Raw genomic sequence first — 17,623 nt, 5'->3', positions numbered from 1 at the left:
GAACAGCACCAACACAGAGGGACGTGGTGACGCATTTCTGCAATGGGAAATTTGCTTGACATTTAGTGCTTACAGACACAGAAGACAAGTAGAAAGAGATTGTTGTGTTGGATTTGGAATGCTACTTACCCAATCTGCCTTGCTTTCAGATGACAAAGAAACCCCCTAAACACAGCTGGGATGACTGTTACTATGACTCTGAGCCGGTCAGTACGAGTCCATCCATCCTTCCATCCATCCATGCTGGGTTACTGGTGACAGGCCTTTCCTTGCTTTACGGCTTTGCCCCAAGATGCAAAGCAAATGCAGAATCAGTTTTTATTAACAGTTGATGGCCTCAACTGTTAAGTAGTTTTCTCTTAAGTAGTTTTCACAGTCATTTTTATGTAGTTATCTTTTTTAAAAGGGGAAGGTATATAATGCCATAGGATGGTGCAAATAGAATTGATTATAACATTTTCTCTTGCTTCTCCTTTTCAAAATACAGACAAATAAACTTTCCCAGAATAATTTTTTGCAAGTTAATATTTGCTATAATATATTCTTTAGAGAGAAATGCATTGACTTTAAAATCCATGTTGCTTCTCGAATTCTACCTGGTTTCAGTGATCTTGTTCTTATACTTTCCCCCCCTTGGTTTAGCAGGGAAAAATCCATCCATTATGTCCGGTCATTATGAGTAAACCAGGTCACTTTGGCACTATCTTCAGTTAATTGTGGCTTAGGAAACCCTAATTATTATGTAAATGCAGGTATAGATACATCAGTAGAATAGTAAAATTGATTTAACCTTAAGTCCAGGACTATATTTTATTTTACATATGTATTAAATCAATTTGTCTGACTGTCTGTATCATGATGATAGTGACTATGGATGGTCAACATAGAATTATAACTCAATATTTTTTTAAAACTCCAATAGTAATAACAGCCTTGGAAACAACTCGTAGAGCCCTCTCCAAGTTATAACCAAAGTGTAGTTTGTAAAGTGAAAGGAAAAAATGATTAAATAACTGGAGAATAACTATTTAATTCCATTTAATTTGAATTAACTGCTCTGGTCTTTTAATATTTTTATAATTCCCATTTTATTTCCAAAAGCATGATTATTCTAATTGCATGTCAACAATTCTAACTTGTTTACAAATACGATGTAATGAAATAATGTTTTATTTCATTTTTATTGATAATTTTTTCCCCATTTCCATTTTATTGTTTTTAAACTACAAGTGCTAGATGGCTCAGTAAAATATTTATTTTTAAATCAGCAGAAGCAAATGCTTCAGTGCAAATATTTCAATTAGCTCGACACTCTGGGACTGAGTTGGATTTATTGTGGGAAACACTAGATGTGAAATTGTTTTTCCTGCTAGCCTGCGAATATTGCTCATTTAAACAGAGGGATAGTGGAATAGGTCTGCCCTATATTGTTGAAGCTTTATAAAACTTTTTCCTCATCTGTCAAACTTGGGATTCCTGGAAATTAAAATAGCTACCCATAAAGTATTAATCAGCACAGTGGTAGAAAATGTTCTCCTTACCCTTGACCTATTTTGAGTTTTTCCTATTAAAATACAAAGTTATTCTATTTTAATACAAGAGCTACACTTTGTAGTCTAACTGTAGCGCTTCTCTTTTCTCTATTGATCTAAGACAGATGTCTTCAAGTTCAGCAACTTTAAGACTTGTGGACTTCAACTCCCAGAATTCCAGGAGTTGAAGTCCACAAGTCTTAAAGTTGCCAAGTTTGAGGATCCCTGATCTAGGATTTAATTGCCAACATTGCTCTGTATTTTCTTCATGGTTCCTTTTTGCTCTTGATGACCTCTTTGTTCCTTTTCTTGAGTATCAATTGAATTTACATCCTTGCCAGATAAAATAGGGTCTCCTATCCCCAGACCCTCTTTCTAAATAAAAGCTCAGTCTTTTGCAGTGTTCTGCAATAGTCTTACCAAACTGCACAGAACAGATTTTATAAAACCAGAAAAATCTGTCCCAGTGGTCATACAGCAACATCACCACGTGAATTAAACATGCAAAGTTAAAAATGCTGTTGTGAGAAACAGCGGAGAATAGAATGAAGCTCTCTTACCTCATGCCTCAGTTAGCTTCCTATATCTTAATCCTGAGTAAAGTATAAAAAAATAGAAATAGAAATTCTCCCTGATACTTACATATTATTTTATTTTTGAAAACGGAATGTAGTGCTAGGGTGGAGGTTGAATGTTGCATGGACCCTGAAATAGCTCAGCTTTGTTTTAAAAAAAACATTTTACAGATTCTTCAAATAACTGTTGGTGATCAAGCCCACTCTGTTGAATTGCAAGTTATGTAATATATAATGTATACTCTTGAATGATTAAAAATACTGTAAAATAAGCAGACTGTAATTCTATAGGCTAAAGCTTTGCAGTGATTGATAAATCCCAAGGGGTGGGAGGATCTTGCATAATTCACAATACAGTTGAATGGTGAAGGATATCTAGAGTTTGTCTTCGCTCTTGATTTTTAATTGCAGAGCACTAAGCCTATTTACAAACTGTGTACAGTGTTCCCTCGATTTTCGCGGGTTCAAACATCGCGAAAGGTCTATACAGTGGTACCTCATCTTACGAACGCCTCTTCTAACGAACTTTTCAAGATACGAACCTGGTGTTTAATATTTTTTTGCCTCTTCTTCCGAACTATTTTCACCTTACGAACCCAAGCAGCTGCTGCTGGGATGAAGGGGTTTCTTTTTTTCCCCTTTTTTGAAGAAAGAAAAGGGAGGGGCAGCTTGGAGGAGTAAAGATTGTGCATGCTTGCAAAGGCACTGAAACGGTGTCTTTTTAAGAAAGAAAAGGGAGGGGCAGCTTGGAGGAGTAAAGATTTTGCATGCTTGCAAAGGCACTGAAACGGTGTCTTTTGAAGAAAGAAAAGGGAGGGGCGCCCCCCTTGCCTTTCTTCCTTCCCACTCACCCTTTAGCCTAGCCTTGCTTCTTCCACCCACGCCCTTTAGCTGTTCCTCCCTGCCCTCTGTTCGCCTCCCTTCTAAAGTTTGGGATTTTCTTGAAGGATTTGCACGCATTATTTGCTTTTACATTGATTCCTATGGGAAACATTGTTTCATCTTACGAACTTTTCACCTTACGAACCTCCTCCTGGAACCAATTAAGTTCGTATGATGAGGTACCACTGTACCATGGTTTTTCAAAAATATTAATTAAAAAATACTTCACAGTTTCCCCCCCTATACCACGGTTTTTCCCGCCCAATGACATCATATGTCATTGCCAAACTTTCACCTGCCTTTAAAAAAACATTTTTTATAATAAACTTTAATAAATAAACATGGTGAGTAATAATCTAAACGGTTGCTAAGGGAATGGGAAATTGTAATTTAGGGGTTTAAAATGTTAAGGGAAAGCTTGGGATACTGTTCATAGCCAAAAATAGTGTATTTACTTACGCATCTCTACTTCGCGGAAATTTGACTTTCGCTGGCGGTCTTGGAACGCATCCCCCGCGAAAATCGAGGGAACACTGTATACTGTTCCATGAAGACAATCTGAATGCAATAATTCTTACAAAGATGGAAGGCACCTAGGAAGAAGCCAGAGTTTTTCTTCTTTTAAATCTCTTAGAAGTGGTGATGTCTCATCATGTGTTTTTTCTTAAAGTTATCTTAGGAATCCTGCATTCATCTGGCAATTTCCCCACTAATTATTTATAACTAAATTTGTTTCTCATGTTACATAACTTTGTGAAGCGTGTTATGGAGAATGGACTTCAGTACAGTATGATTATCCCAATGCCAAATCTATTCATCTAATCAGTGTTGTACAGATTGAACTTTATATCATATTGATAATATTTTTGTAACTTTGGGATGCCTGTTTTCCCACCTCCTAATAACTATTCCTTGTATTGGGCTTGATAGGATTGCTTCTCTGTTGAAGGGGAAGACTTGAAGCACGATTTTGAACGTTTGCAGTTAGCTATGGAGATGGTGGGCTTTCTTCCCAAGACCCGCAGACAGTAAGTTATTTCTCTTTAGAAGGTGATTGTGAATTGACCTTTTAACAGCTACTGGGTCCAACATTGTGTCTGTTAAGTAAAAATATTAACCATTTTTATCCTATTAATCATGGATGGCATTTTCTAATTACTCCCATATAACAAATTATGGAAAACCAGAAAATTCTGTCTTACATATGTACTTCTCTAATTTGTGAGAATTGATTTATATGTGATTTTGGGAAACATATATATACCACAATGTGGCTTAAGTTGAAGATACAAAAACGACAACTTCATTAATATGTAATAACACTTTGGTGAACTTAATTTAATTTTGCTTCTTTCATTTATTGTTCTTGTTTTGCACTCTTAGGATATTTTCCCTTTTGTCAGCAATACTACACTTGGGTAACATTTGTTACAAGAAGAAAACCTACCGAGATGATTCCATAGATATATGTAATCCAGAAGTCTTGCCTATTGTCTCAGAGTTACTTGAGGTAAGATATAACATTTAGACATAAGCCTTCCACTTTTTATTTAAAATGCTTGTTGTTCAGTCATCAGAAGCCAGTTAATTGGTTGATCTTAAATTTACTTTATAGCATCTTCTTTGTCACTAAAGTCCTTTACTATAGATGGCTTATTAAAGTATTTGAGCTATGGTTTGAGCTAGCTAAAAATCTCTTTGCTGTAAAATATGCAATCATTTAAAGTACCGTATGTTCATAGTTGCCTTTTTGAAAGGTCAGAGGTTCATAAAATCTTCTAATCTGAGCCAGATTGAAACTGGAACAAAACTGCAATAATGAGAGACAAGCCAAGGAATCCTTGAGACGCTATTTTGCATTTTATTTTACTAGCTAGAGAGTGTTATAGAAAAGCAATGTTTAATAAATGCTGCCTTTTTACAGATACTGTGTTAGAGGAATGTGAATCTCTGTCCAACTGGAATGAAATCCTTTCAGTGAATCATAACTCACAAGGGAGTTTAACCTCTCCAAATGTACAGTCTGCTCAATATTTTGTGCCACAGATCTTAAGTGTATTTTTTCTACATGTCAGTAGTTTCATAGCAAGAGATGGCTGCCTTTTCTGTTTTGGGGTGTTCTACCAACCCGAAACTTTGTGTCTTTGCCTTTTGGGGAGGCAAACATGCTCTGTTGGATCTGATGGGTGCCAGTGGATTCACTTAATATTGCTGACCCCTCACTTAACATTGCTGACCCCACTGGTAGCCCTAGTGTTACCATCTTTTTCTGCTGTCCACAAGTTAGCTCTTTGCCATCATTAGTCCTTCCCAAGAAGAGGAGATTGTTACATATGGTTTTATGTAAAGTGCACATAGATACTATATCTTCCTCTGGTCTCACTTAAGTTGATCTGTCATTTTAAAATTCATGAAAGTCCTTAGCACCATTGATTAAAAGAGGGAGGGAGAGTGCTCCTTTTAACATGCAGAGTAGCACTAATGAGTAACTATAGAACACATTGGGGTTTTTTTGTAAAGGCCTTCTATGGATCTGTGCTGGTGAAAATGCACCTCAAATTCCTTATAGAAAAGTTACTTATTTTATTTAAGGACAAGTATAAAAAGGGGAAAGAGGGGGAAATAACTAAGGTAGAATACCAGCAAATAGCCCAAGCCTGTAAAGATGAAACGAGGAAAGCTAAGGCTCACAAGTGAACAAAAATAAAAAGTAACCCCCCCAAAAAGCTTATTTCAAACATAACAGGGATAGAATCAAGATCACGTGAATTATACCACTTTATAATGCCTTGGTAAGGCCTCACTTGGATTACTATGGTCTGTTTTGGTTGCTACAATGCAAAAAGGATGTTGAGACTCTAGAAAGAATGAAAAGAAGAGCAACAAAGATGATTAGAGGACTGAAGACTAAAACATACGAAGAACGGTTGCAGGAACTGGGTATGTCTAATTTAATGAAAAGAAGGACTAGGGGAGACATGATAGCAGTCTTCCAGTATCTCAGGAGTTGCCACAAAGAAGAGGGAATCAGGCTATTCTCCAGAGCACCTGATAGCAGGGCAAAAGGCAATGAGTGAAAACTAATCAAGGAGAGAAGCAACCTAGAACTAAGGAGAAATTTCCTGACAATTAGAACAATTAATCAGTGAAACAACTTATCTCCAAAAGTTGACAATTCTCCAATACTGGAAGTTTTTAAGATGTTGGAGAATCATTTATCTGAAGTTGTGTAGGGTTTCCTGCCTAAGCAGGAGGTTGGATTAGACAGTGTTTTTCAACCAGTGTGCCGCGAGACATGGTCAGGTGTGCCGCGAAGAAGGAAGCTCAGGTTCCGGTCTCACAACTTTTTGCTGAGAGACAAAGAGAGAGTGAGAGAGAGAGAGAGAGAAAGAAAGAAAAGAGAAAGCAAGAGTGAGAGAGAAAGAAAGCAAGAGAAAGAGAGAGAAAGAAAGCAAGAGAGAGAAAGAGAGAGAAAGAAAGCAAGAGAGAGAGAGAGAAAAGGAGAGGAAGGGAGAGAGAAATGAGCAAAAAGGGGAGGAAAAAAGAGAAATGAGAAAATGATTGAGACAGAGAATGAGAGGAAAGAGAGAGAAACAAAAGAGAGAGAGAGAAGTGACTCTTGATTTAAAGCATATGATAAAAAGCACCCAAAGAATAAGAGAGAGAAAAACCCCAGCCCTCCCCTGTTTTTGGAAATGGTTCAAGAGTGTGTATATACACACACACACAAGGGGGGGGGGGACTGGGATGGAAAAAGAGAGGAGAGTGTCTTAGGGTGTCATTTTGTGTCATTTTGTTTGGTGGTGTGCCCCAGGATTTTGTAAATGTAAAAAATGTGCCGCAGCTCAAAAAAGGTTGAAAATCACTGGATTAGAAGACCTCCAAGGTCCCTTCCAATTCTGTTTGTTTGTTTATTATTATTATTAATTTATTTATTATTTTCAAAGCTTGAATCCTACATTATATAATAATGTCTTTTTTTAGGTGAAAGAAGAAATGTTGCTTGAAGCGCTGATTACAAGAAAAACAGTGACTGTCGGAGAAAAGTTTGTATTACCATACAAACTGGCAGAGGTACATGTAGCAGTCTTCTCAATCGTGGAAAATTACATGAGATCATTTATTTATTTATGTACTTTTAGTAATGCCTTCATATTCTTGCAGGAAAGGATTGATAAACAACCAATTGGATAGCCAAGCCCTCGACCGCACTAAATCCAAATATTTAAATCATGCGATTAAGCTGTATTTATTACTTGATTTTGCAGTGTCCAAGAACGGCCTTCCATTGAACTTGCCTTAAGTTCAGTGTGCTAATTTTCCTCTAGTATATTGACAAGTCATGTCAGTCATCACATAAAGTCAACCTCTTGTAATAACATCTCATCATCAGAAATAAAACCAGTAGAGTCATGTTAATTAAATCATCATGTGACATTCTGGCACATAATTTGATATTGTGGTACAAAGGACATTTAATTTTTGTGAACTGGAAAATGTAGTAAAAATAGGGAAATAAACCTTTGATTGAACCGGATGGAGTGAACAGTTGAACAAGAAGCAAACAACAAAGCAATGCTTTATTTCCCCTGCTTTAATCACTGCCTTGTGCTTGTGTCTTTTTTTCATGGTGTGAAACACATGTTCTGCTTAATATTGCTGGAATTGTAGCACAGCCACATCTGGCAAGGTCATGGATTCCTTGCCTTGGTGCACGATGCTTATGCTGAGTTTTTGTAAATTGCTCAGAGCTGATGGAAATTGAGTTGGCATAGACCTTTTAGTAAACACCTAACACTATCAGAGAACCTAACAATGTTAGAAACATAGAAACATAGAAGTCTGATGGCAGAAAAAGACCTCATGGTCCATCTAGTCTGCCCTTATAATATTTCCTGTATTTTATCTTACAATGGATATACTGTATGTTTATCCCAGGCATGTTTAAATTCAGTTACTGTAGATTTACCAACCACGTCTGCTGGAAGTTTGTTCCAAGGATCTACTACTCTTTCAGTGAAATAATATTTTCTCACGTTGCTTTTGATCTTTCCCCCAACTAACTTCAGATTGTGCCCCCTTGTTCTTGTGTTCACTTTCCTATTAAAAACACTTCCCTCCTGAACCTTATTTAACCCTTTAACATATTTAAATGTTTCGATCATGTCCCCCCTTTTCCTTCTGTCCTCCAGACTTTTCCTTCTGTCCTCCAGGTCTTTTAATTAGTTCATATTTTGTGTATGAATTTTATTGGATGTCATGCATCCAGATCTAGACTGGTTGACAGCTCATATCCTGAGATGTTCCAGGCAAGCTTCCAGAAAGACATTTTTCTGATATTGATTAGGGAATATTCCCCCTAAACTGTTTTTGTGATGACATAAGTCATTGATTTAGAACTTATAAAATATGTCCTGCCTTTTCTGTCTCCTAGCTCAGGTATGCATCTCCTCCCAGCCCTAACCCAACCACTAGGCCCAGAAGTGAAAGAATTTGCTTTTCAAAAACACACAGGGAAGCACATTCTAACCCTGCATGTGTTACACTCATTCAGTTGGCTTCGTGTTCTACAATATGCAGTCATCCTGGAAATTATCAAACCAGTAAATGTGCAAAATAAGAATATGTACTTTTTGTAGCAGATGGGAATTCATGAATAGTTGTATAGATGAGCTGTTCTTGACCAAAGATGGACTTCTGCAATGAAGATCTGATTGTTACAAAAGGAACTATATGATACCATGTTCTCCTTGAAATAAGACCCGAAGGGGAGAATTGAATCAGCAAAAATGTGAAATACTATGCAGTCTCTGTCTTCTAAGATTAAAAGATGTTCCTGTCTGCACAGAAGCAAATGGTTTTGCAAATGGCTATATTAATATACAGAACTGTATTAAGACATATTTGAGGTTGAAAAATGGTCACGGTTCTTGTATGAGTCACCCTGGAGTGGTTTTTGCATGTATAGTGGTCTTGGCCACTTACATTAGCAACACATGTAAGAAATGAATCAGTGTAGGAAACAGAAGAAGTGTCTGAAAAGAAGAAGCTGGAGAGGAAAAAAGATAATATGGCAGGCATCTGTTCCTTTTTTGGAAAAAAAAGGTTTATATTTTTAAGTGCTCATTCAGCAGGATAGCTAAACCACTCTGTTAAGCTAAGGTTGGCTTTAGTTGCTTACATACCCTATTTTCCCCAAAATAAGGGGAAGAGCCTTCTCTGTGGCGGCCCCGACTCTCTGGAACCAGCTCCCCCCAGAGATTAGAACTGCCCCTACCCTCCTTGCCTTTCGTAAACTCCTCAAAACCCACCTTTGTCGTCAGGCATGGGGGAATTGAGATATCTCCCCTCGGCCTATATAATTTATGTGTGGTATGTTTGTAGGTATGTCTGCTTAAAAATGGGGTTTTCTTAACTACTTAAATTCTAAATTATTAGATTTGTTATGAATTGTTTTATTATGTTGTGAGCCGCCCCGAGTCTACGGAAAGGGGCGGCATACAAATCTAATAAATAAATAAAATAAATAAATAAATAAAATAAGACATCCCATGGTAATAAGCCCAATCAGTCTTTTGAGTGCATGACAATAAGGCCAAGCGCTTGTTTCAGGTTTTAAAAAAATAAAAGACAGGGTCTTATTTTCCGGGAAACATGGTATTTTCTGCAAGCTACAGGAAAACATGACATTTCCGGCAGTTACAAGAAAATAAAGTGGATAGAAAGTACCACATTCCCATAACTGGCAGAGCCAAATTATAGAAAATTATTATCTAGATTTGCGAAGGTTGTGTTCCTGTTTTTATTTCTTTGCTTGTCAATATAGTTGTGTGGGTTTAAGTATGATTGATGGAGAACAGGTTGTTCTAGCTTGAAGAATTCAAAACACAAGACTGGCTCCTCAAAGGAAATGCAAGCAATAGCTAAGATAGCTACTAAGTGATTTTTGACAGATTAGGGTTGTTGTTTTTTTTAAGTGTTTATAGCAAAACAAATGTAGAGAAACAAAAGCAATTCTGGGTCTGAATTTTTATAGTGCATGTAGTAGTAGAGACGGTCTGTGTGATTTGCTTAGTTCATTCTGTTCAAGAAGGTATTTTTGCTGCCATTCCGTAGCTTCCTTCGTTGAGCACACTGACCATTAGAGTGCACACTTAGATGAACTGGGGCTTCATGTAGGACAGTTCTATATTGGTGCAAAAAACCTGAATTGATCACACTGTAATGTATTTCTAGCTGCTTGGAGTCACTTTGTTTTAGAGAGGTTGAAAATTTAAAGGCTGTATTCTCTATCACAGTGTTTTTCAACCAGTGTGCCAAGGCACACTAGTGTGCCGCGAGACATGGTCAGGCGTGCCGCGAAGAAGGAAGCTCAGGTTCCAATCTCGCAACTTTTTGCTGAGAGAGAGAAAGAGAGGGAAAGAAAGCAAGAGTGAGAGAGAAAGAAGGCAAGAGAGAGAGAGAGAGAGAGAGAGAGAAAAAGAGGAAGGGGGAAAGCAAGAGAAATGAGCAAAAAAGGGAGGAAAAAAAGAGAAATGAGAAAATGATTGAGGCAGAGAATGAGAGGAAAGAGAGAGAAACAAAAGAGAGAGAGAAGTGACTCTTGATTTAAAGCATATTATAAAAAAGCACCCAAAGAATAAGAGAGAAAAAAATCTCAGCCCTCACTTAATTTTGGAAATGGTTCAAGGGTGTGTATATACACACACACACACAAGGGGGGGAGGAGACAGGGATGGAAAAAGAGAGGAGAGTGTCTTAGAGTGTCATTTTGTGTCATTTTGGTTGGTGGTGTGCCCCAGGATTTTGTAAATGTAAAAAATGTGCCGCAGCTCAAAAAAGGTTGAAAATCACTGCTCTGTCACAGCTTAGGCTGCATCCATCAGAGGCAACATTCATATTGTCTTTAATCACAATGAGAACTCGCTTCAGAAATCTGCTATTGTTAAAATGAGAGATACTTGAGTTCTTCCCTCCAGAAAACGGGAAACAATGAGGAAAGAGAAAGCGCAAGATTTCACCTTTTCTTCTGTGACATCGAAACTAAATTTTGCTAATAATATCCACCTGCCTTCTATCTTCCTCCCACCTGAATGAGTTTGTTCAACTTCAGAGATACTGTGTTGACATAGTTTTAAAATATCATTCAAGCATAAAGCGAAGCTGTATGAGCTTGCGGCAATATACCTGCCTAGTCATAGAATGGCGAGGCTGAAGTGCAGAACTCGGCATCCGCCTCCTTGAACATTTTGGAGAAGGAAAATTAAGAGCTGCAGTGGTGCAGTTAGAGTGCAGTACTACAGGCTACATCTGCTGATTACCAGTTGCCAGCAGTTTAGCAGATCAAATCTCACCAGGCTCCAGATTGACTTAGCCTTCCATCACTTTGAGGTTGTTTAAATGAAGAGCCAGATTATTGGGGACAATATGCTGACTCAGTAAACCGCTTAGAGGGGGCTGGAAAGCACTGTGAAGCATATATATGTGAGACCACATTTGGAGTACTGTATTCAGTTCTGGAGACCTCACCTACAAAAAGATATTGACAAAATTGAACAGGTCCAAAGACGGGCTACAAGAATGGTGGAAGGTCTTAAGCATAAAACGTATCAGGAAAGACTTCATGAACTCAATCTGTATAGTCTGGAGGACAGAAGGAAAAGGGGGGACACGATCGAAACATTTAAATATGTTAAAGGGTTAAATAAGGTCCAGGAGGGAAGTGTTTTTAATAGGAAAGTGAACACAAGAACAAGGGGACACAATCTGAAGTTAGTTGGGGGAAAGATCAAAAGCAACATGAGAAAATATTATTTGACTGAAAGAGGAGTAGATCCTTGGAACAAACTTCCAGCAGACGTGGTAGATAAATCCACAGTAACTGAATTGAAACATGCCTGGGATAAACATAGATCCATCCTAAGATAAAATACAGAAAATAGTATAAGGGCAGACTAGATGGACCATGAGGTCTTTTTCTGCCGTCAGACTTCTATGTTTCTATGTTTCTATATAGGTCTTAGTGCTAAGTGCTATTCTATCTATGTAAATGCATATTGACAATTACCCAGGAGAGCCAGAAATAGATGTTAAAATAATATAATTAGTATTTGGCTTGATTTCCAATGATTTCTTTTAATTTCCTAGGCTATAACAGTACGGAATTCCATGGCCAAATCATTGTACAGCGCCCTGTTTGATTGGATCGTTTTTAGAATTAACCATGCACTTTTGAATACCAAGGACTTAGAAGAAAGCACCAAGGTATGTCTTTTTCAAGAACATTATGTCTATCATTGACTCAGCTGACTTAGGTGGGGGACAATGGCCCATTTATGACTTGTGGGTTTCAACTCCCAGAATTCCTGAGCCAGCATGGACCTCTGGGAATTGAAGTCCACAAGATGTAAAAGAGTCATTGTTCCCCGCCTCTGCCATAAGGTAAAGGTTCCCCTTGCACATATGTGCTAGTCATTCCCAAATTGAAGGGCAGTGCTCATCTCCACTTCAAAACCAAAGAGCCAGCGCTGTCCGAAGACGTCTCCATGGTCATGTGGCTAGCGTGACTAAACGCAGAACGCTGTTATCATAATAATAATAATAATAATAATAATAATAATAATAATAATAATAATAATAATAATAATTTATTGGATTTGTATGCCGCCCCTCTCCGTAGGGTGGTCCCTATTTTTCCACTTGCATTTTTACATGCTTTCAAACTGCTAGGTTGGCAGAAGCTGGGACAAGTAACGGGAGATCACTCCATTACGCAGCGTTAGGAATTCAAACTGCTGAACTGCCGACCTTTCTGATCGGCAAGCTTAGCCACTGAGCCACCGCTTCCCTAAGAGGATCCTTATTAGGCATTGTTTTCATGAATAATCCATTCGATAGAAAGCTGGACGACATCTTCCTGACCACTTGGGGCAACTGTCTGATTATATATTCTATAAGAATTTAGATTAGATTTGATTAGATTTATTGGATTTATATGCCGCCCCTCTCCGCAGACTCGGGGCAGCTCACAACAATGGCAAAAACAGTACATAGTGACAAATCTAATAATTACCAATCTAATTACAGTTTTAGGTTAAAAAATTCATAAAAGCAATCCCAATATATATTAAAAAAACAAGCACACAATCAATCAAACACCAAAACAACATGGGCAAGGGGGAGATGTTTCAATTCCCCCATGCCTGACGGCAGAGGTGGGTTTTAAGGAGTTTACGAAAGGCACAGAGGGTGGGGGCAATCTTAATCTCAGGGGGGAGCTGGTTCCAGAGGGTCGGAGCCACCACCGAGAAGGCTCTTCCCCTGGGTCCCGCCAGACGACATTGTTTAGTCGACGGGACCCGAAGAAGGCCAACTCTGTGGGACCTAACCGGTCGCTGGGATTCATGTGGCAGAAGGCGGTCCCGAAGATATTCTGGTCCGGTGCCATGAAGGGCTTTATAGGTCATAACCAACACTTAGAATTGTGACCGGAAACTGATCGGCAACCAATGCAGACTGCGGGGTGTTGGAGTAATACTTAGAGAAGCCCATAATTGCTCTCGCAGCTGCATTCTGCACGATCTGAAGTTTCCGAACACTTTTCAAAGGTAGCCCCAACACACTTGCTTTTGTGTACACACATATCTTTTATAGCATAAGATGCATTTATGTCCTTGAGGGAAGAAAAACACCTTCCCTCAAGGACATAAATGCACCTAATGCTATAAAAATGCCCATTATCTTCCTAATGCCCAGTATCTTCCTGGTCTGAATAATCTAGATTACTTTGTGCTTCAGTGATTACTGTTTGCTGAGCATGGTTTGAATGATTGCAATGTATTCTTAACATGGGATTAATTCCTCCATTTTCTCCAGTTTTATTTGAAAGATTACAGTAATTATTCTCAGATGTCATAAGACTGTAAGCTCACAGTGTTCTTTCACCATTCAGTGTTTAATGCAGAGTTTTCCTGCCTATACCAATCCAGTTTGGGTTATGCATTTAATGCTCCCCGAGCAGATAACTATAATGTTCAGCTCAAGTTTAGGACAGGTCATTGTTCAGACTTAATATAAAACTTGCATATATAATGCTGATAAACTTACATGCCACAGAAACCCTGCTGCTTTGCGGCATAAACTCTATATAGCATGTGCTGGTTTAATTTTCTGGTTATAAATGCTTTTATTGCATAGCAAAACATTTAGTTTTTTTCCACCCCTCCCACCCAGTTCCTTTTCTCTTTTTAAAAGCTTTAAAATCTGTGGCACAAAATTACCAGTATATTTTTTTTACTCTACTATATTTAAACATTAGAATAGAACTCTTTATTGGCCAAGTGTGATTGGATGCACAAGGAATTTGTCGTCCCACAGAGTCGGCCTTCTCCAGGTCCCGTCAACTAGATGATGTTGTTTGGCAGGACCTAGGGGAAGAGCTTTCTCTGTGGGGGCCCCCCGGCCCTCTGGAATCAGCTCCCCCCCCCCCCCGGAGATCTGTACTGCCCCCACCCTCCTTGCCTTCCGCAAGAGTCTCAAGACTCGTTTATGCCACCAGGCTTGGGGCCATTAGATCCTTGCCCCATGGCCGATGAATGTGTGAATGAAAGTTGATCAAATAGGAATGACTGGGGTTTTTTAGATTTTTTTAGATTTTATATTTAATTAATTGGATTCAGGACATTAAGCATTGTTTTATTATATGTTGTGAACCGCCCCGAGTCCTCGGGAGAGGGGCAGCATAAAAGTCCAATTAATAAATAAATAAAATAAATAAATATGCTCTCAGTGCACATAAAAGCTAACATTAGATTATAAGAACTGTTACCTTTTAATGTTGTCTAATTCATATATATTCCTTTGTGCCAGTATGTGTTTGCACCTTTGTAAGTCAGAGAAGTCCACTTTTTAAAAAGCGTATCTCAGCCGAATGCATGGACATGTGCAAAAACATTATAAATTAATTTGCTATTGTTTTAACCAATAAATCGTGTCTGATTCTTGGCAACTTTATAGGCAGCAGTTCTCCTGCTAATTATTTACTCAGAAAATCAATCTAAAGAATTTTGTTTTGTTCCAAAACACTTTTTTTCTTAAATCATATAGAAAAAGCAAAGAGCTCAGCATTAAAACCGGAAAATGTGTTTACTTGAGGATTAAATAACAAACGTTCAAAAATTTTTGAACATCATAGTGATGTATGATTTTTGTGCTCAGTACAAGTTCTAAATTAGATTCTCTTGGGAAATGTGTATGGCATTTATCATTTTATTTAAATTTTATTCTGGGTGAAAATAGCTCCTATGATTAATAAGACCTCCATCTATTAGTTATTAACCATCTATCCAGTAACGTATGCTTCCTGGTAATTGCAGTTTCTCTGAGAAGTAGGTTAAAAGGCATAATGCCAGAAATAGTATGGGGAGAGGGAGAGGTCTGGTAATTAGTGATATATTTTATTCAGGACTGCACTTTCTTTCAAGATCAGTTAAAGTACATTGTCTACAGTGGTGAGGTTCAAAGAATGGCAAAGTGCTACTGTGTGATCGATGGAAGGTTGGGTGGAAATGCCATAGCAACCTTATTGTTAGATGACCCAGGAAGTTCAAATATTAAATGCAGCATATGGCAGGCCATATTTATTTCTCAGATGCTAATTGGAACACTGACAGTAGATCTGTTTTGTTTTTTCTTTTGTCTTCTGTCTTGCAGACTTTGTCCATTGGAGTACTTGATATTTTTGGTTTTGAAGATTATGAAAGCAATAGCTTTGAACAATTTTGCATTAATTTTGCAAATGAACGTTTACAGCACTATTTTAACCAACATATCTTTAAACTGGAGCAAGTAAGCCTGAGGAAAAACTATATATATTTATATTTATATATTTATTATTGTTCCCGTAATGTAACTTAACTATATTCGCCTTCCTTTTACTGTAACAATGTGAACCTCAAAGTGTTCTGTATGGGTTCCCCCAGACGTCAACACCAACTAAAAAGAGTAGCCAGACACGCTGGTAAAAAGCAAAGTCATTTTATATCTTTGAAAACAAACACAGATAACAAAAACTGTTCTTACAAACTGGAATGCTATGAAGCTTCACAGAAGAGTCACGACGGCCAGACAATACAACAGGCTTCTTGCTGGCACACACACCACTGTAGATAATAAAACCCACGCCTCCCCCAAGTTTTCAGCCTTCGAGGTCACAAGCCAGAATCAGAGACGCCAAGGATCGAAGCAAGGTCACAGGACTCCCAAAAGATAACTCTCCACAATACAGGAAGGGCGGGCCTGCCTTTTCAACCTTTCTGAGGAGAACCACACCCAAACTCAGCTGTTGCCTATTAGGGATGGAAATACCTGGCTAATTGTCCCCATCGTTGTGCTGCCCTTCTCTGCCTCATATCTATGATGGCTTGTGCGTTCTCATCTAATGACTCCAGGCTACTCGCTGGGGAGAGCTCTCCCCCGGGGGTCTCAGGCTGTTCTCCCTCCTCCTCGTCCTGACATTCCTCTTCCCCGTCTGCCTGGTCCTCCTCCTCCTCCTGTTCCTCGTCCTCCCCCTCTGAGCATGGAGCCGGCAGAGTTCCAGCTGTTCCCTGAGGAGCCTCAGACTGAATCACAACACAAAGATGATACAGTCAGTGGATCTCAACATTCCTAGGGCTTTTTCCTTTTTCAATAGCTCTTCTTCTCAGTTAGGATCGGACCTAGGAGATCCCATATCTTTTGTTTCTTCAGCCCTTTGGAAAATGAAACAGTCAGCAAGACCACTGAGGGACATGTGGGGCTTTGCATTCTTGGGCAAGTTAGTTTTCCAAAAGATGCCCGCATAATTAAATGTCTCCCATTCTATGAAGGAATGTCGGGTTGACTCAGAAAAGGAGGAGGAGAATGCCAAGCCAATACAGAAAGGATCTTTGAGTCCTGAGAAAAAAAGAAACAGTGAAAAAAAAAAAGATTTAAAACAGACCTATCTTGATTGTCTGATAGATATAAGCTTGAAGTAAGCGGGACTGTAATAGGTTTTCAGGATTATATTATAATAGATGAACTGCATTAAATTATATTCCAAAATTCCTATTTCCTGGCTACCTTGAAATACGAATACATTATTATTATGTCTCTCCTCCCAGAAATTCCTACAGCAGGGCCAAGAAAGTATTTTCCACATCTTCTATTTGGCTTCAAAGTCAATAGCACATGCTACAATAATATCATTGAATGGCTTTCAAATGTAGGTCTGCTCAGTCTTAAAAGCACACGGCCCAATTTTCCACTGCATAGAGTATGGATGGACAACTTGAAATCCAAAGAGTACATGGTTACATTTGGAGCAGACCAAGAGCTTCCCATTGGCAAGCTTTTCCACATGCATGAGCTACCCAATGAGAGATGAATTAGTGCCGGGATGTCCAACTTTATGTCTCATAGACTTCAACTCCCATAATTCCCTAGCCAGCAGTTGAAGTTCACCGGTCATAAAGTTGCCAAACTGGATACATGGACAATTTAGTCTATTGGCTAAATTACAGTTTTGGGCACCTAGCAGCAGCAATTAACCTATAAGTCTGCAGTTTTATAGACGTACTTGTCAGACAATGAAAGGGTGCATATGAAAGTACATGA

At 38.5% G+C, this 17,623-nt stretch overlaps 1 protein-coding gene across 7 annotated transcripts in view; it reads left to right on the top strand.

The window, feature by feature from the left end:
• Positions 1-17,623, top strand: part of MYO9A (myosin IXA) — a 124,978-nt gene that overhangs the window by 40,924 nt on the left and 66,431 nt on the right. For 5 of the 7 annotated variants that reach the window (XM_070762962.1, XM_070762961.1, XM_070762964.1 and 2 more), the window contains exons 6-11: positions 150-206; positions 3,920-4,017; positions 4,373-4,499; positions 6,974-7,063; positions 12,137-12,253; positions 15,701-15,835. In XM_070762962.1, coding sequence (XP_070619063.1) covers positions 150-206; positions 3,920-4,017; positions 4,373-4,499; positions 6,974-7,063; positions 12,137-12,253; positions 15,701-15,835 — 624 coding nt within the window. The remainder of the gene's footprint in view (positions 1-149; positions 207-3,919; positions 4,018-4,372; positions 4,500-6,973; positions 7,064-12,136; positions 12,254-15,700; positions 15,836-17,623) is intronic. The other 2 variants (XM_070762963.1, XM_070762960.1) reach the window with 1 other exon arrangement.

The sequence above is a fragment of the Erythrolamprus reginae genome, chromosome 10 (genome assembly GCF_031021105.1).
Source record: "Erythrolamprus reginae isolate rEryReg1 chromosome 10, rEryReg1.hap1, whole genome shotgun sequence".
Lineage (NCBI taxonomy): Eukaryota > Metazoa > Chordata > Lepidosauria > Squamata > Dipsadidae > Erythrolamprus > Erythrolamprus reginae.
Note: the sequence above shows the minus strand (reverse complement) of the source record. Positions and strands in the feature narration are given on the sequence as shown.